The following is a 21,052-nucleotide window of genomic DNA, read 5'->3' as shown; positions in this document are numbered from 1 at the left end:
GAGGAAAGGTAGTGAGTGAGATCCCAAACTCATGACACAATCACTCCAAAAAACATCCAAATAATGCCATAGGAAAATGCCTGGAGCAGCAAAATTCACAGAAGAATGTGCTGAAATCATCTTCTAACCAAGAATGGCTTCAAAGGTCAGAAGGAGGGAGCTGCTGTGCTAATACAGGAGTCGAGCCCAACCCCACAGTCACCCTGACATAGATCCAGTCCCAGGAAGGCCTCACCAGAGAAGGAGACCCCCAGAGTCTCTGAATAAGCTGAAGCGCCAGTGTCATCTGGAACTAAGCTCACAGTCTGGTGAGTGGGCTGAGCTCTGGGCAGGGGGGAGACTACAGGGGTCTATGCTAGTGTTAAGGCAGAACTTGGATTTTATACCTCTGCTGAGAACCAGGAGGTAGGCTAGAGTAGCAGTGGCCCAGGCAGGGGAGGGGCACAGGAGGGCATGGAATATGATATTCCAAAGGGCAAAGGAAATGGGATTACAACCAAGAAAATAAGACTATGTAGGATTTTTGGTTTTTGTTTGCTTTTTAACATATTAAGGTAGAAGTCTATTGAACTGAATTCCTGCCTCCTTCCTCCCCCTTTTAGACTGTAAGTTCCTTGAGGGTAGGGGACCATGCTTTTTTATCTTTCTTTGTGTCCCTAGTGTTTAGCATAAGGCATGGTATAAATTAAACATTCAATAAATGCTTATTGACTAACTGAATTGTTAAAACTTGAGAGGAAGAAGGTATTTATACTTTCTTCGTCATTGCCTAACGCAGATGTTTTCATTCATTAATGCCTTCAACAAACATTTATTAACCAGTTAGTATCTCTTCCTTGCATTTCTAAGAGTGTAAAGAAGTTTGATTAATGAATGGAGATACCCCCAATGGGAAGTAGCTTAATTAAAAAAAAAAAAAGCACACACATGCAAATGTATTTTTTTTTGTTTGTGCACATACAAATTGTTATTTTTACATGGCGGGGAATAATAACTACCTCCTCTAACCATGATCTTATTCATAATTCCAGTTTTCCCACTGAGAGCAAAACAACATGGAAACAATGTTTTCTATTTCCTGTGAGAAGATTAGGTATGGGGAGGGTTGCTAGCTAGATGTGTCAGGCAGCAACAGCCACCATTTGTTTTTCTTTATCAGGAATTCCAGCTGAGTGTAAAGACAAAAGTTGAAGCAAAAAACACAAAAACAAAGAGATAGAGAGTTGGCTAAATGCAGCCTTCATGTTTTGCAAACAAATGCACAAAAATAATTCAGGCGGAGGCTGACTTCAGTTTTGACAAAAGACCTTGCCTGACGTATGCATCAACATCAAAGCAGTAACAAAAGGAAGTTGGAAAGAATTTTCTCCAAATAAATACTTGTCTTTAGGAGAGATGCAGGTTTGCTTTGTAAGCTTAGAATAATTTTGTTTATGAAATTAAATACTTTTGGCTGCTTTTGCAAGTCATCTCTCTAAAGAGTCGCCTATGTGAATATAATTTCTATTGTCCCATATTTACACACCAGTGATCACTTTATAATATTTAGTAAACAAATTATGGTAATTTCATACTTGTTACAAGTTGCACTACAGAATTGATTCATGATTCTCATTACTTTGGTGGCTGAACTTACTCATGGGAAGAGAGCTGGACTTGGTACCTGTCCTCTAAAAGCTTACAATTCTTAATGGCAATTGACTTACGGATTTAAGGATAAGCATATCCTTATCCTAGTATAAGGCACATCTCCTAGGTACATGCATTAAGTTATGTAACACCCACCCACCACCACCATCACCACCAAGCTGAATCATGACTACCTACCACCTGGGTTTATAGAGTAAAAGCAAGAGGATTTAATTTTAAAACTAAGAATGAGAACATGACAAAGAAAATATCCTGTGAGATCAGCCAGGCAAATTAGCCAAGACCCAGGCTCCAGGTCTGAAACCAATTAAGTTGAAGTTCAGAGAAATCAGATGGTGGACAAATAAGAAGGTTAATAAACCTAGATGACAAAACCCAAGTCTCAATATCAAGCTTTTTTAGAATACTGAAGATTTCTGCTACCAAAAGCCTCATTATTCTAGACATTTAATTGCAGCATTTTTTTTCCAAAATGACTTCCAAGTGGTCTTCATCATTTTACCAGACTGCCCCTCCAAACGCATCTCATATACCTATGAGGAAGAGCTTACTGGAGAATGAAAACATGGATTACTACCTAACTGGAAGCCACTTATTTTGAAAAGATACAAGTATATTTTTGCGTATGCTAGGATTTGTTATTTTTACATGTAGGCATCTAGAGAAAATAGACTTTCACTCATCTTTTCATCTTAAATTTCAGTATCAATTTTAGGTTCTGGCCCAAAAGCAAATTTGCAGAGAGGTTCAAAATTCAGCTTCAAAGGGTTTGGTTGGCTACAATATCTATACTAGTCAGCTCCATATTTACAACTAATGGACAGTAATTTGTTGTTGTTGTTTATAACTTTGTTCTTCAAGAGAACCAAGACATTGGAATGATGTCATAACTTGCACTGACTTGGATTTAAGTGAGGGAGGGCTGTGCAAGGTTATCAACCTCACTTTCTCCTCAAGAGCTATCTGGGTCCAGTGGCCAGACAGACATCAAGACGACTGGAGCTGGCCCCAAATGTTTAAGACAACTGGGGTTAAGTGACTTGCCCCGGGTCACAAAACTAGTAAGTGTCTGAGGTGAGACTTGAGCTCAGGTCCTCCTGATTCTAGAGCCAGTGCTTTATCCACTGCACCGCCTAGCTGCCCCTAGTAACTTGAATAACCTGAAATAGTTTATGTATTCAATCTACATCCAAGGGCTAGCTACTACACAGTAACTTTCTCTGAGAGGTTCAAGACATTTTATCCTTCATTGTCATTATCTAATTGATCTTTACAATATCTTGGTATAGCCAAGGAGGTAGTAAGTAGACATCCACATTTTTGTTTCCATTTGGTAGATGATAATTGGTAATAATTATAAAGCGCTTAGCAGAACGCCTGGCACATAGTAAGTATTATATAAATGTTAGCTATTATTAACTATATGTAGAACCGGGAGAACATTGTACACAGTAACAGCAACATTATGTGATGATCAACTGTGATAGACTTAGCTCTTCTCAGCAATACAATGATCTAAGACAATTCCAAAGAACTCACAATGGAAAATGTTCTCCACATCCAGAAAAAAGAACTGTGGATTCTGAATGCAGATTGAACCACACTGTTTCTGTTTTTGCTTTTTCTTTTTTGAGGTTTTCCCCTTTTGTTCTGATTCTTCTTTCACAACATAACTAATGCAGAAATATGTTTAATGTGATTGTACATATGTAACCTATATTGAATTGCTTTCTGTCTTGAGGAGGGAGGAGGGAAGGGAAGGAGGGGAGAAAAATTTGGAACTAAAAATATTATGAAAACAAAGATTGAAAACTACCTTTACATGTAAGTGGAAAATAATAAAATACTTTTATGATAAAAATAAAATATATTATTACCTATATGAATAGATAAGAGACTGTAACAGGAGACTGGAGTCAGGAGAACCTGAGTTCAAATCCAGCCTCAGACACTTAACACTTACTAGCTGTGTGACCCTAGGCAAGTCACTTGACCCCAATTGCTTCACAAAAAAAAATCCCAAGGCAAAAAGCCTTTCTCAGTCCCCTCTAATCTTAGTATCATCCCTATGAGATTACCTCCAATTTATCCTGTATACAAATATCTATATCTCTCTATCTGCACATAGTTCTTTATATCTTGTCAAGGCAGGGATCATGTTTCTGCCTTTCTTTGTAACCTCAATGCATAGCACAATGCCTTGCACATAGTAGGTGCTTAATAAATGACTTGACAAGAACAATTCTGAGCTTATGATTCCTTGTACAACTTCACCAGTGCTACCTACAATTCACATATTGTGTTAAAAGAGAAAACTAATCAATGATGAAGTCTGGGACTAGAAAAACTCACCAGGAATATAACATTAGGTAGAAGAAACAAAGACTTTGGTCTATATTTACCACAGCTGTGGTAATATGAGCTAATGTGAGGGGACCCCAAGCAGGATAGAGATGCTCTGAGTACATGATGTGATAGCATGTAGAATAATGGGGCCTGGCTATGGATGACTGCTGGGCAGCAGCTGTTCATGGCAGGCTGACCAGCCTGGTACACAGCCATTATCAAATGGGGCTTCTTCCAGCACACAGGCCTGAAGCGTCAACAGGCCCTCCCAACTTCTCTAAAGAGAGGCCAGGATAGAAGCAGGACCAGGCTCTACAATGGCAGCTGCAGATCACCATCTGCTCTGCATGGAGGTGTTAGTGTGGAAGGGGCTTTTATCCTCAGATAGCTGTCCCCGTTAGAATACCATCACTGAAGAGGGAGGACACCAAAAATAGGTATTAAAGCCTGAACTAAAACATGTCATCGCATCTTATCTAATAACCTTTTAAATGCTTTTACTTTTTATAGAAGAGGCAAATATTCAAAGAACAAGATGTCTTATTTTTTTAAAGCCAAACTGGTTGGGTAAACTATAATGAATAATTAGGACATATGCAAAATAATTATAAGTACTTTGGATATAGTAGGGATGGAGCCTGGACTTGTGATTTCACTGCCAGAGAGAAATCTGTGGTAAAGAAACTCCTTCTGCCAATGTAAGTCAGCACCTTCTCTGAAACTTACAGTGTTAAGAATTACTGAGAGTAGGGGCAGCTAGGTGGGGCAGTGGATAAAGCACCAGCCCTGGATTCAGGAGGACCTGAGTTCAAATCATGCTCAGACTCTTGATACTGTAACGATTGGAATGACACCACCTGCTGGAGACTTACTGTAGAAGAGTTCCGCCCATGAAGCGAAGGTCTTTGAGGGCAAGACCAGGAGTCTTTTCTTTGGCATCAGGAAGTAACGTTGGGTAGTGGGAGGAAGAAGGAAGAGACTAGCGCTCTGTCTCGGGTCTTTCCTTTGGACTCTGGTGGAGAGGGGAGCTAGAAATGCGCTCTCCCTTTGATAGATAGGAATCTAGGCCTTTCTCTCTCTCTTTACCAAATTCTTATTCTCCTTAATAAATGCTTAAAAGTCTAACTCTTGCTAAAGCTTATAATTTATTGGTGACCACTCATTAGATATTTTAGACAGTTTAGCTAGAATTTTAGCCCTTAACAATACTTACTAGCTATATGACCCTGGGCAAGTCATTTAACCCTCATTGCCCCACAAAAACAAAACAAAACAAAAAACAACCTGCAAAAAAAATTTTTTTTTAAATGAATTACTGAGAGCACTGGAAGGTTAAGTGTATTATCCCTGGTCCCTCAGTCAGTATGTGTCACAGGCAGGCCTTGAACCCAAGTCTTCCATGCAATGAGACTAAACCATGCTAACTAAACAAAGCAATTATATATTAAAATGTTTTTACAAACCCTATTCCTCTTGAAAACACATTTAAGCGTCATCTTTAATTAGATAGAACAAAACTATTTATGCTAATTACCATAGGGATTATGTGTTTTTGTCCCCTAGAATATGAACTCTAGGGGAAGAGTTCATATTAGGTATGTATCTCTATAGTTTTGACAAACTGTGGGCTTTCAAAAAAAACAGCATTTGGGTGTCAGATCAATACTGTGACACTGGCTTTCTGACTTATCCCCGGACACTCCCATCTCTCCACTCCAAGAATTGTCTCTGGCCCATACGTGGAACAACACTCTCCCACCTCCTATCCAACTACTCACCTTCCTGGCTTCCTTTAATTCCCAGCTAAAATCCCACCTTCTATAGGAAGCCTTTCCAATCCCTCTTAATTCTAGAGCTTTCCCTCATTTATTATCTCCTATCTATCCTGTCTATAGTTTGCTTGCACGTGTTTATTAGCCTGTTGTCTCCCCCATTAGATTCCGAGCTCTGTGTGGGGCAGGGGCTGTCTTCTCCTTTCTTTGTATCCCCATCACCTAGTAATATGCCTTGGATATGACAGGTGCTATATATATATATATATATGTATATATATATATATATATATATACATGCTTATTTCCTTCCTCTCATACCTCCATTATACTATCCATTAAGGGGTCAGCACCTTGAGAGGGCAGGGATTGTCTTTTGCTTCTTTTTGTATGCCCAGAGCTTAGCACAGTGCCTGGCACATAGTAGGAGCTTTATAAATGACCGAGGGCACTCATTACCTTTGCTGAATGCTCCATGGTGACGACTACTTTGGTTTTTGAACTGGACACCAAGTCCATGGCACCACCCATTCCTTTCACCATCTTTCCCTGCAAGCAAGAATCAGAGCATTAGAAGAAGCCACATTTCTTGAATTTAATTACTTGTGTGGGAGAGCCAAGTCAAGTTGAAAGAATACACCACTGGAACAAAGTCTGATCAACTGAGGAGAATCACCCCTCTACCTGCTTGTTTATTAGCACTGTCAAAACTCCTCTGCAGGGAAGCTTAGAACCCTCGTATTCTATTACCTTAAAGTTGAAAGAGAAAGTTGAGAACAATATGTGCAAAAGTCTTGTTTTACTTACATAGAGACACACACAGAGGATTTTAATTTCAAATATATTAGCAATAAGAGAATTCACAAATATATAAGGTAACTTCAGAACATCTGCAGACTCTAGACACCTATCCTGGCAGGATCAGGGAAATGGTAGTTTAAAAGTCTTGTAAGAAACTTGAACATGAATATGAATCACAGCAATTTCAATTATAGACATTTTGTTAACTCATCCTCTCCAATTCCCTGAAACAGAAGACAATATTCAGGTAATCCACCAAAGGCAGTAATGGCATTTTCAGGTGGCTGACTAAGATAAAAGTAGGCTGAAGAAAACTTTTTTTCAAAACAGGGGCAGATCATTCAAATTCCTTTCAGAAATAACAATCAATTCCTGAATGATGCCTACTCTGACTACCATCCCCCACCCATCTACCCTACTTTGGATCATTCAGACAGAAGAGAGTTTCTTTCTAAATGTTAAGGTTCGGGGAATTGATGGAATTGATGGATTTTTCTCTTACTCAAATAAAATGAAAGTCAGTGACACATTGGCCTGAGTCCCCAAACTCCTCTAATATTTTCCAAATTCTTTAACTTTTATTTTTCAACCCAAGATTTCTTGCCATCTAGAAGACAGAATCTTATGCTGTATTTCCTTATTTTGATGAGTATGGAGAGAAAAGGTTTGGAAATTCTTTCTCATCAGGCACAATCCTGGTTGGGCCTGTGTTGACAGGACTGCTCAGGCCAAAGTCTGAAGAGTAGAATTCTTTCTTGACCAATATAAAATATCACTTCTGCTTTAATACTTCTACTGGTTATATAATCCTCAGGCTATTATTTCCATAATTTAAAAATCATGTAGCCAAGTATGCTACTATGTTGTATGCTGTGCCTGTGTTTTATACCAAGGAAGGGAGGCCATCTCCAGTTGTCCTGATGTATATCTTGCCACTGGACCATATGACTCCAAAGGAAAGAATGAGGCTGGTGACTTTATATGGCCCTCCCTCACTTAAATCCAATAGATTGCAAATCATGATGTCATGGTCCTTTTTGAGAATGAAGGGGGGTCAGCTAAGTGGTACAGTGGATAAAGCACTGTCCCTGGATTCAGGAGGACCTGAGTTCAAATCTGGTCTCAGACACTTGACACTTACTGGCTATATAACCCTGGGCAAGTCATTTAAACCCCATTGCCGAAAGAGACAGAGAGAGAGGGAGGGAGGGAGGGAGAGGGAGAGAGAGAGAGAGAGAGAGAGAGAGAGAGAGAGAGAGAGAGAGAGAGAGAGAGAATGAGAATGAGAATGAAAATGAAGGACAAATAACAACAACAACAACGGCACTAAGGAAGGCAATGAAATGAACAATACCTCATGGAGGAGACAGCAAAAGGTGTATGCATAAATGTATATGGAACTAAAGAGAATATAATACTTTTATAACAATGAAGAGAAGTACCCAGAGAATTAAGGAGAGAGTAATACTAGTTAGGAGAAAAAGTTTCATGGAGGAGGTGACAGTTCAGCTAGGGCTTGAAGGATGGGCTGGATTTCAATAGGAGGAGGTGTGTATGTGTGTATATATGTGGTAAGGGGAAAGGGGGAATGGAGTTTAGAGGAGGATGATATGGAGAATATGAAAGTCAATTAGAGTTGAATTAAAGAATTGATGAGTGGCAATAAAAATCCAACTGACACTGTAACATATGACTAATAGTAAGTCCACTTAATATTGTTTCATGTTTTTCTCCAGTCATGCTCAGAAAGCCAAAAATTGTAGCAGAAAAAGCAGATGGGATTTTTGAAGAGTGGGGTGATGAATACCAAGACTGAAAAAAGCACCAAGGTAGAGAAAGTATGGGGTTCTGAAGCAATGGGAAGGATATTGTTGAAGTTAGTTACTATGGGAGAGAGAAGAAAATAAAGTCAGAATGGTGAAAATGAATCGGGGGGCAAGAGATAAGAGGTCATGATGAGGAGAAAGAAAAGGTTCAATAGAAGGAGAAACTATGGGTTAGAAACTGCCAAAGAAGGGAAATTCATTTGAGGCCATACATGCATGTACTCATACATACATTATATATAGACACACATACCTACATAGTTATACATAGACTTATGTATGTATAGCTCCAAGAATAATTGGGTAGGTCTAAAGTGTGGCCATAGGACAATAATTGCTAAAGTGGATTTAAAATGGAGGTTATTAGGATTGAGGTTGTTAAAGAAACAGAGGGTCAGAAAGTATATGCAATGTGCGTGTGAGTGTATGTATAGAAAGTATACATATATATGATATATAAGTAAGTATGATATAAACTTATATACCTTTTTTCATATACATATATACACATATATGAAAAAAATCTCTTCTACCCCCTGGTATCCACCTCTGGCAATAATGTGTGTATGCTTCCTTCTATTTGGATAAATGGGTTGATAGATAAAATAAAAAGACTATAACCCAATAACTAAATTAACTGAGAAAGTTAGAGAAATATTCAGAAAGTAGGTGGGTGATTGTAACTAAGATGAAGAGAGGGTGATATAATCAGACGGCATGAATTTCAAAGGAAAGGAGGTGGCTAAATGAGAATGACAGAACAATTGTCCAGAAGTGTTAGTGAGGAGCAAGGAGAGTATGAAGGCCTCTCAATCCATTCTCATGAGTAAGGCTAAGTAGGAGTTTATGCCATATAAGAATTGGTTAAAAAAACCTGAGGGTATTTAATATAGAGAATTTAATACTCACAGGGATACATGGGGTACCTGTCTTCAAATATCTAAAAGGCTGTTATATTTGATCAGAAAAAGCTAAAAGGAAGGCGGAAGGGAGGAAGGGAGGAAGGGAGGAAGGAAGGAAGGAAGGAAGGAAGGAAGGAAGGAAGGAAGGAAGGAAGGAAGGAAGGAAGGAAGGAAGGAAGGAAGGAAGGAAGGAAGGAAGGAAGGAAAGTTTTAAAGCAAACATGCCCAAAGTCACATAGGCTATAAGGGATAGAACCAGAATCCTAGGTCATCTGACTCCAAGTTTAGCACTCAAGCACTCATTCCATAGTATCAAGATATCTCTTAGGTAATGGGTTCTTCTTCACTGGAGGTCTTCCAAGTAGAGTCTGGTGACCATTTGTCCAAAATGCTGAACAGTTTAATTTCCACTTCATTGGTGGTAACATCACCTTTTTAATTTTTGATACTGGTAATTTGATTTTCTTCTTTCTTTTTTTTAATCAAATTAACCAATATTTTATATATTTTATTGTTTTTTTTTTCATAAAACCAGCTCTTAGTTTTATTGATTAATTCTATAGTTTTTTTGCTTTCAATCTTATTAATTTCTCCTTTGATTTTCAGGATCTCTCATTTAGTATCTAATTGGGGATTTCTAATTTGTTTTTTTCTAGCTTTTTAAGTTGCATGCCCAATTCATTAATCTCCTCTTTCTCTTTTTTATTCATGTAAGCATTTAGAGCTATAAATTTTCCCCTAAGCACTGCTTTGGCTGCATCCCATAGATTTTGGTATGTTGTCTCATTATTGTCATTCTCTTGGATATAGTTATTGTTTCTATGATTTGTTGTTTGGCCCATTCATTCTTTAGAATGAAATTATTTAGTTTCCAATTGATTTTCATTCTACTTTTCCCTGGCTCTTTCTTACATGTAATTTTTATTGCATCATGATCTGAAAAGGATGCATTTATTATTTCTGCCTTTCTACATTTAACTATGATGTTTTTGTGCCCTAATACATGGTCAATTTTTGAAAATGTGCCATGTACTGCTGAGAAAAAGGTATGTTCCTTTCTATCCCCATTCAATTTTCTCCAGACATCTATCATGTCTAACTTTTCTAGAATCTATTCACCTCTTTCACTTCTTTCTTATTTATTTTTTGGCTAGATTTATCTAATTCTGAGAGGGGGAGATTCAGATCCCCCACTAGTATAGTATTACTGTCTAATTCCTCTTGTAACTCATTTAACTTCTCCTCTAAGAACTTGGATGCTATACCACTTGGCGCATACATATTCAATATTGATATTACTTCATTATCTATAGTACCTTTAAGAAAGATGTAATCAATAATTAGGAATTATTTTGCCCAACTATATGCCAATAAATTTGACAATCTAAATGAAATGGATGAATATTTACAAAAATACAAACTGCCCAGGTTAACTGAAGAGGAAATAAAATCCTTAAATAAACCCATATTAGAAAAAGAAATTGAACAAGCCATTAATGAACTCCCTAAGAAAAAATCCCCAGGGCCAGATGGGTTTACAGGTGAATTTTACCAAACATTTAAAGAACAATTAATTCCAATATTATACAAATTATTTGGAAAAATAGGTGAAGAAGGAGTTCTACCAAATTTGTTTTATGACACAAATATGGTGGTGATACCAAAACCAGGCAAAGCAAAAACAGAGAAAGAAAATTATAGACCAATTTGCCTAATGAATATTGATGCTAAAATCTTATATAAGATATTAGCAAGGAGATTACAGCAAGTGATCACCAGGATAATATACTATGACCAGGTGGGATTTATACCAGGAATGCAGGGCTGGTTCAATATTAGGAAAACTATTAACATAATCAACCACATCAATAAGAAAGCCAACCAAAACCATATGATTATCTCAATAGATGCAGAGAAAGCTTTTGACAAAATACAACACTCATTCCTAATAAAAACACTGGAGAGTTTAGGAATAGGGGGAGCTTTCCTTAAAATAATAAACAGAACTACCTAAAGCCATCAGCAAGTATTATATGCAATGGAGATAAATTAGAGGCCTTCCCAATAAGATCAGGGGTGAAACAGGGATGTCCATTATCACCCCTATTATTTAATATTGTACTAGAAATGTTAGCTTTAGCCATCAGAGAAGAGAAAGGAATTAAAGGAATTAGAATAGGCAAGGAGGAAACAAAACTATCACTCTTTGCAGATGATATGATGGTACCCTTAAGGAATCCTAGAGAATCAACTCAAAAATTACTTGAAACAATTAACAACTTTAGCAAAGTAGCAGGATATAAAATAAATCCACATAAATCATCAGCATTTCTATACATGACCAACAAAGTCCAACAGCAAGAGAAAGAAAGAGAAATTCCATTTAAAGTAACAGTGGATAATATAAAATACTTGGGAGTCTACTTGCCAAGACAAACCTAGGAACTCTATGAACACAACTACCAAACACTCTTCACACAAATCAAATCAGATCTAAATAATTGGAAAGATATCAATTACTCATGGATAGGCAGAGCTAATATAGTAAAAATGACAATACTGCCTAAATTAATTTACTTATTCAGTGCCATACCAATCAGACTACCTAAAAATTATTTTATAGAGCTAGAAAAAATAATAACAAAATTCATCTGGAAAAACAAAAAAATCAAGAATATCCAGGGAAATAATGAAAAAAAATTCACAGGAAGGTGGGTTAGCGGTACCAACCCTGGAGCTTTACTATAAAGTGGCAGTCATCAAAACTATCTGGTACTGGCTAAAAAATAGAGTCGTAGATCAGTGGAATAGGCTAGGCTCAGGAAATGCAGTAGTAAATGACGCTAGTATTGTAGTGTTTGATAAACCCAAAGACTCCAGCTTCTGGGATAGGAACTCAGTATTTGACAAAAACTGCTGGGAAAACTGGAAGATAGTATGGCAGAAATTAGGCATAGACCAACATCTTACACCTTATACTAAAATAAGGTCAAAATGGATACATGATTTAGACATAAGAGGTGATACCATAGGTAAATTAAGAGAGAAAGGAATAGTCTACCTATCAGATCTTTGGAAAGGAAAACAGTTTATGACCAAACAAGAGATAGAGTATATTATAAAATGCAAAATGGATGATTTTGATTACATTAAATTAAAAAATTTTTGTACAAACAGAAGCAATGCATCCAAAATTAGAAGGGAGGCAGAAAGCTGGGAAACAATTTTTGAGGCCAGTACTTCTGATAAAGGCCTCATCTCTAAAATACATAGGGAACTAAATCAAATTTATAAGAACCCAAGTCATTCCCCAATTGAGAAGTGGTCAAAGGATATGAACAGGCAGTTTTCTGATGAAGAAACCAAAGCTATCTATTCCCATATGAAAAAATGCTCTAAATCTCTAATGATTAGAGAGATGCAAATTAAAACAACTCTGAGGTACCACCTGACACCTATCAGATTGGCTAAAATGACAAAAAAGGAAGATAATAAATGTTGGAGAAGCTGTGGGAAAATTGGAACACTAATGCATTGTTGGTGGAGCTGTGAACTGATCCAACCATTCTGGAGAGCAATTTGGAATTATGCCCAAAGGGTGATAAAACTGTGCATACCCTTTGACCCAGCAATACCACTTTTGGGTCTTTTTCCCAAAGAAATCATGGAAAGGGGAAAGGGACCCACATGTACAAAAATATTTATAGCTGCTCTTTACATGGTGGCAAGGAATTGGAAGTTGAGGGGGTGCCCATCAATTGGGGAATGGCTGGACAAGTTGTGGTATATGAATACAATGGAATACTATTGTGCTGTAAGAAATGATGAGCAGGAGGAGTTCAGAGAAACCTGGAGGGTCTTTCATGAGTTGATGATGAGTGAGATGAGCAGAACCAGGAGAACATTGTACACAGTATCATCAACATTGAGTGTTGATCTACTGTGATGGACTGTATTCTTCTCATCAATGCAATGGCACAGAAGAGTTCCAGGGAACTCGTGATGGAAGAGGATCTCCAAATCCAAGAAAAAAAAAAAAGAACTGCAGAGTATAGATGCTGAATGAACCATACTATTTTTTTTTTGTTTTTGATGCTGTTGTTTTTTCTATTTTGAGGTTTTTCATCATTGCTATGATTTTTTCTCTTATAACATGACTAATGCAGAAATAGGATTAATGTTATTATATGTATATATATATATACATATATATATATAACCTATATCAGATTACCTGCTGTCTAGGGGAGGGGGGAGGGAGAAAAATCTGAAATTGTAAAGCTTGTATAAACAAAAGTTGAGAACTATCTTTACATGGAACAGAAAAAAATAAAATACTTCATTAATTAAAAAAAATGAATGCTGAAAACTATCTTTACATGTAATTGGAAGAAAATACTATTAAGTAAAAAAAATAGTTTAACTCCAAAAAAACAAAAACAAAACAAACGAAATGCTGAATGGATTCTTTTTTTTTTTTTTTTTGGTGAGGCAATTGGGGTTAAGTGACTTGCCTAGGGTCACACAGCTAGTAAGTGTTAAGTGTCTGAGGCCGGACCTGAACTCGGGTCCTCCTGACTCCAGGGTCGGTGCTCTATCCACTGTGCCATCTAGCTACCTGGGATTCTTTTTTAAAACTTTTTTTAACATTCAATTTTTAAAATTCTGAGTTCCAAATTCTCTACTTCCTTTTAGCCTTTCACCAAACAATTGAGAAGGGAAGCAATATGATACTAAATATACATGTGAATTTGTGTAAAACATTTCTAAATTAGTCATAGTGCAAAAATAAGGCAAAAGAGGTGATAAACTATGCTTCAATCTGCACTCAACATTCATCAGTTTTCTCCCTGAATGTGAATAATATTTTTCATCACGAGTCCTTTGGAATTTTCATGGATAATTTGTATTGATCAGAGTAGCTAAGCCATTCACAGTTATCATTATCATATTGCTATTACTATGTATAATGTCCTCCTGATTCTCCTTATTTCACTTTGCATTGGTTCATATAAAACTTTCCTTAAAGCACAATAATATTCCATCATAATCATATACCACAATGTGTCCAGTCATTCCTCAACTGATGGGCATCCAAGAGAGGATTCTTTTGTGAGTATTCATTGGACCAGTTGGCTTCTGAGATCCTTTCCTATTCTTTTTGTTTGTTTGTTTCTGCTTTTGTTGCTGTTGTTGTTGTTTGTCTTTTTTTGCTGGAGCAATGAGGGTTAAGTGACTTGCCCAGGGTCACACAGCTAGTAAGTGTCAAGTGTCTGAGGCTGGATTTGAACTCAGGTCCTCCTGATTCCAGGTCCAGTGCTTTATCCACTGCACCACCTAGCTCCCCGATCCTTTCCTATTATTAAAATTCTATGATTCTGTGAGAAATAAATTATGATAGAAATACTTTACTTAGATCCCTGTATGATGTCAGGAGGTAGCTAGGTGGCTTAGTGGATAGAGCACTGGGAATGGAATCAGGAAGACCTGAGTTCAAATCCGGCCTAAGACACTTACTAGCTGAGTGACTCTGGACAAGTTCACTTAACCTCTGTTTGCCTTAATCCATTGGAGAAGGAAATGGCAAACCACTCCAGTATCATTGCTGAGAAAACCTCATATGGGGTCATGAAGAGTTGGACAGAACTGAACAACAACAACAAATGATGTCATTAAGAAGTAAGCCATCTGTAATTGGACATGTTAATCATAAATATCTAGGGGTTATTGTTTCCCTCCTACTTTCACCATACAAGTTGTCATTATAGATATTTTTCTTCTCCAAAATGTGCAATTATTTTAACAAAATAGGAGTATGTAATTTTTGACTTTGAAGTATTTTAGTCATCTTGGAAAATTATTATTCTCTGAGGAAGAAATTAGACTGTCAGGTCAACAAGAAACCATAAAATACTAGGTTTTATTAGTCTTTTATCTTCTTGCTTTCCAATATATTCAGACAGGAAAATAAAAACAAGTTTTCCTTCCTTTTCAATTGCCAAATGATTTTTGAATTTAAAATGAATTAGTCTCATGAAAGAGAACATTCTTCTACAGCTGCAGAAGAAGCAACTGCTACTAAAAGCCAGATTTTAGACTCTATAGCTGCTGTAGAACCTATATTTTTAAGTAATTCCATCAATTCAGTTCAAGTCAACAGTATTTAATGAGCACCTGCTATGTAGTCACACATTGACAAGCAAAAGTATGGTACCTAAAGGCACCTATCTTTTCCTAACCTCTCTGCTGCCCTCCAACTTCACATCTCCAATTGCCTTTCAGACCTCTCAAATAGCAAACATCTTAAATTCAATATGTCTAAAATTTAACATATTATCTTTTACCCTAAGACCTCCCCATCTCCTAACTTCCCTATTACTGCTGAAAGCAAAACCATCCTCCCAGCCCCTCAGGCTCACAACCTAGGAGTCATTCTGGACTCCTCCCTATCTCTCACCCCACCCCCTATCCAAGCTAATGCCAAGGTTTCTGGATGTCATCTTTACAGCATCCTATTCCTGCTCCCTTCTCTGACACTGCCACCACTCTAGTGTAGGCCCTCATCACCTCATGCCTGGATTGTTGCAATAGTCTGTTGATGGGGTCTGCCTGACTCAAGTCTCTCCTCATTCCAATCCATCATCCATTTAGCCACCACTTTCCTAAAGTGCAGGTCCGACCATGTCACCCCATGTACTCACAAAGCTCTAGTGGTCCCTATCTTCTCCATGATCAAATACAAAATGTTCTGCTTGGAATGCAAAGTATATCATAACCTCACCCCCTCCTACCTTTCCAACATTCTTACACTTTACTCCCCACCACATACTCTTTGATCCAGTGACACTGTCTTCCTGGCTATTCCATGAAAGGGGACACTGTCTCTCTGTTCTGAGCATTCTCTCAGCTGCCCTCCAAGCCTGGAATGTTCCCCCTCCTCATCTACACCTACTGCCTTCTTTGGCTTCTCCTGAGTCCCAACTACAATCTCAGCTTCTACAGGAAGCCTCTTCCTAAATTCCTAGTCTCTTCATTCTAGTGCCTTTCCCCTTTTACTTAGTTCCTATCTATCCCATACATAGCTTGTCTATGCACATTTGTTGGCTTGTTGTCGACTCCATGAGTTTGTGAATTTTCTGAGGGCAGGGACTATCTTTTTTGTATCTCCAGCACTTAGGACAATGCCGGGTACATAGTAGGTGCTTAATAAATGTTTACTGACTGACAAACGGCACTGTGAAAGGACCTGGAGACAGGAAGACCTGGGTTTAAACCCAGCTTCAAGCACTCACTGGTTATGTGACCTTGGACAGAAGTCATAAATCTCTGTTTGCCTCAGTTTTTTCATTTTTAAAATGGGGATAGGAATAGAAACTACTTTCCAGGCTTATTGTGAGGGTAAAATGAGATCATATTTGTAAAGAGCTTCATGAATCTTAAAGTCCCAAATAAATGCTTAACATTATTGTTGTTGTCCTATGTTCTGTCCTTAAGGAGCTTATAATAAGCTAGGAGAGAAAACATTAACATATGAAACAATTTAATAGAAATCAAGAGATCATATGATTAAATACCAAAATAAATAGCAAGTTCAACAAGTGTTAAAGGGAGTCATAGTAGATCAAAATTTACAGACTCTAAAGAAGCAGATGAAAGTTTCATGAAATGGGTAAAAATTAATAGGCTTCTAAGAATGATCAGGATGTGAGAAGATGAAAAAACAAGGGAGAGAGCTCTGTAGACGAGAGCAGGAGCATAAACCAAGAAAGAAATAGTTCTTGCACCAAAAACAAAAAACAAAACCCAAAGCCATACAAAAGGACTTACTGGTATAAATAAAGATTTAAGAAATCATGAAAAATATTTAATATACATCAAGCAGAAGGGAAAATATACTTAAAATAGGCTTATAATAGAGAATCATTGGTTATCACTGAAGCAAGATGAGGCCAGTGTGAGCCTAGTGTGATCTTCTTTTATAATCTCACATGTATGTATGTATGTATGTATGTGTATATGTGCATGCACATGTATACATATACATATTTATATAACTATACATAGGCATATATATGGTTTTTGCATTAATTGCCTTTAACACTGAAACTGACTAAAGCTGGCATAATGGAGAGATGACAGATAGTTGTTTCTGTCATAGTGAACCCTTCCCTTTCAGAAGAATTAAAAAGATATTAAGTATTGAAAATGCAAGCAAGAAAAAGAGCTAGAAAGATGACCTGTTATAATATATTTATAAAATCTTTTCAAAAAGATTATACTTCTTAAATACTAGGTGATTAAACATAGTTCCTGTACAATACCATCATGCTTTGTAACTATACAGTAAGGAGTATCAAAAATGACTGTTTCTATATGCACTGTCTACTCCTCTTAGAATGTGAGTTCCTTGAGAGCAGGGACTTACTTTTCCATTTGTAACCCTGGCACATAGCACAGTGCTTGAGCACATAGTAGTTGCATAAACACTTTTTCATTCATTCATCCTATGATACTTAATCTCTAAACTTATATTTGCACATGTCTAGGATTTCTAAAAGAATCTTATTTTAAAATATTTAGCAAATTTTTTAAAGCATTGATTACTTCAATCTCCAAGCTTAGGACTTTGCCTCTTATTTTACTGAGAAAACTGAGGGAATTAGACATGAGCTCTCTCTTTTCCCATGTTATTCATTTCAAAACCCTTTGATATCATTTTCTACTCTCTTGCTTTCCCTCAGTCTGTAACAATGAGGTGACTCTTCTCCTTGCCTAGATCAACCCTCTAAATGTGTGCATTTGCTCCCAACTGTTCGAGTAATCTCCAGCAGATTTGATACTCAATTATCAACCTCACTGCCCCTTTGTCTCTTATCCTCAATCTCTATCTACTGGCTCCGTCCCTAAAGCTTTCAAATATGCCCAAGTCTCCATCTTAAAAAAAAGAATAAAAAAAAACCTTTCTCTAGATCCTACTATTCCTTCCAGCTCATGTCCTACATCTCTCTTCTCTTCCTCAGTCAAACTCTTTCTAAAAACTGTTTACCCTTCCTGCATCCACTTCCTCTCCTCTCATTTATTCTCTTATCCTTTGTAATCTGGCTTCCCACCTCCTCAATCAATTGTAAATTCTCACTCCAAAGTTACCAATGATTTATTTTTTTTTAATTTAATATTTTATCCCCCCCAATTACACGTAAAAACAAGTTTAAGTTTCTTTTTTTGTTAAATTTTGAATTTCAAATTCTTTCTCCCTCCCCTCTGCCCCCTTCATTGAGAAAGCAAGCAAATCAATATAAGTTAAGCATGTGTGGTCATGAAAAACATATTTCTAGGGGCAGCTAGGTGGCGCAGTGGATAAAGCACCAGCCCTGGATTCAGGAGTTCCTGATGTAACGATTGGAATGACGCCACCTGCTGGAGACTTACTGTAGAAGAGTTCCACCCATGAAACGAAGGTCTTTGAGGGCAAGACCAGGAGTCTTTTCTTTGGAAAAGGAAGTGACGCGGGCTAGTGGGAGGAGGAAGGAAGAGACTGGTGCTCAGTCTCGCACTCTTTCCTCTGGACTCTGGTGGAGAAGGGAGCTAGAAATGTGCTCTCCCTTTAATAGATAGGAATCTAGGCCTTTCTCTCTCTCTTTATCAAATTCTTATTCTCCTTAATAAATGCTTAAAAGTCTAACTCTTGCTAAAGCTTATAATTTATTGGCGACCACTCATTAGATATTTTAGACAGTTTAGCTAGAATTTTAGCCCTTAACACTGAGTTCAAATCCGGCCTTGGACACTTAAGACTTGCTAGCTGTGTGACCTTGGGCAAGTCACTTAACCCCCATTGCCCCACCAAAAAAAAAGAAGGAAAAAAAAAAAGAAAAAATATATTTCTATATAAGTCATGTTGTAAAAGAAAACACAGAAAAAATAGAAGAAAAATAAAGAAAAAGTATGCTTTGATCAACATTCAGACTCTATCAGTTCTTTCTCTGGAGGTAAACAGCATTTTCCCTCATGGCTCCTTCAGAAGTGTCTTGGATCATTATATTGCTGAGAATAGCTAAATTGTTCATGGTTCATCATCATACAATATTGCTGTTACTATATACATTGTTCTCCTGGTTCTGCTCAGTTCATGTAAGTCTCTCCAGGTTTTTCTGAGGGCATCCTGCTTATCGCAATGATTTTTACTTGCCAAATCTGATTACCTTCTCCCAGTACTCACCCTTCATCTATTTGGTCTATTTGGTATTAACAACTACCTTCTCCTCTTGTATTCTTTTTTCCTCTCTGAGTTTTTCTAAAACTATATTCTCCTGGTTGTCGCCCAATTGTTGGACTACTTCTATTCTCCTTTGGTGATTCATCATCCATAAAATGCATACTGTTTCTGTCCTAAGCCCTTATTTTTCTTTCTATATTCTTTCTCTTGGTAGTCTTCAGCTCCCATGGAGATTTTATAATTATCTTTCTGTAAATGACTAAAAGACATATAATAGATATATGTGCATGTATATGTATATAGGGACATACAGACACACACATGTATAGATATACACATATACATATTTACGTGTGCATTTACAGATATGTAGATATATGCATACAAAACCACACATTTATACATTTTTTGGAAGACTAAATTGACAACATGTTCTAGATTATGGAAAAGGCAAGGGAGTTACAGGAAAACATCTACTTCTGCTTCACTGACTACATAAACTAAAGCTTTTGATTGTATGGATTACAATCAATTATGGCAATTCCTCAAAGAGATGGGAGTGCCAGATCATCTTACTTGTCTCCCAAGGAACCTATATGCAGGTGAAGAAGCAACAGCTGGAACCAAACATGGAAGAGCTGATGGGTTTAAGTTTGGAAAAGGAGTATGACAAGGCTGTATATTGTCAGCTTATTCATTTAACTTATATGCAGAGTACATCATGTGAAATGCCAGGCTGAAAAAAAATCAAAAGCTAGAATTAAGGATACTGGGAGAAACAACAATAATCTCAGACATGCAGATGATACTATGCTGATGGCAAAAAGTGAAGAGGAATTAAGAAGCCTCTTGTTGACAATGAAAGAGGAAAGTGTAAAAGCTGGCTTAACATCAAAAAAACTAAGATCTTGGCAACTCATCCCATCACTTCCTGGCAAATAGAAGGAGATAAAATGAGAACAGTGTTAGATTTTATAATCTTGGACTCAAAGAACACTGCAAATGTGGCTGTATTCATGAAGTTAAAAGGCGTTTGCTCCTTGGAAGGAAAGTTAAGGCAGATCTGGACAGTGTACTAAAAAGCAGAAATATCACCTTGCCAACAAAGGGCCATATAGTCAAAGGCATGTATTTTCCAGTAGTAATGTATGGCTGTGAGAGTTAGACTGAGTACTCCAGAATTGATGCTTTTGAACTGTGGTGCTTGAGAAGACTTTTGAGAGTCCCTTGGACAGCAAGAAGGTCAAATCCATCAATACTTTTGGAAATAAATTCAGGTTATTCACTGGAAGGACAAATAGTGTAGCTGATGCTTACATTTGGCCACATAATGAGAAGAATAGATTCATTGAGAAAGACCCTGATGTTTTGGAACAAAAACTCATTTGACAAAAACAGCTGGGAAAACTGGAAACTAGGTATAGACCAACATCTCACACTAAATAAGGTAAAAATGGATGCATGATTTATACATAAGCAAATTAAGAGATCATGGAATAGTTTATCTGTCAGATTTATGGACAGGGGAAGAATTTAGGA

At 37.2% G+C, this 21,052-nt stretch overlaps 1 protein-coding gene across 1 annotated transcript in view; it reads right to left on the bottom strand.

Moving 5' to 3' along the window:
* The window catches only part of OXCT1 (3-oxoacid CoA-transferase 1), a 187,469-nt gene that overhangs the window by 35,899 nt on the left and 130,518 nt on the right, over nt 1–21,052 (bottom strand). Inside the window, exon 14 of the mRNA XM_043979700.1 lies at nt 6,228–6,317. Coding sequence (XP_043835635.1) covers nt 6,228–6,317 — 90 coding nt within the window. The remainder of the gene's footprint in view (nt 1–6,227; nt 6,318–21,052) is intronic.

This window comes from Dromiciops gliroides, chromosome 1 (assembly GCF_019393635.1).
Source record: "Dromiciops gliroides isolate mDroGli1 chromosome 1, mDroGli1.pri, whole genome shotgun sequence".
NCBI lineage: Eukaryota > Metazoa > Chordata > Mammalia > Microbiotheria > Microbiotheriidae > Dromiciops > Dromiciops gliroides.
This window is presented reverse-complemented; position numbering and strand designations above follow the sequence as displayed.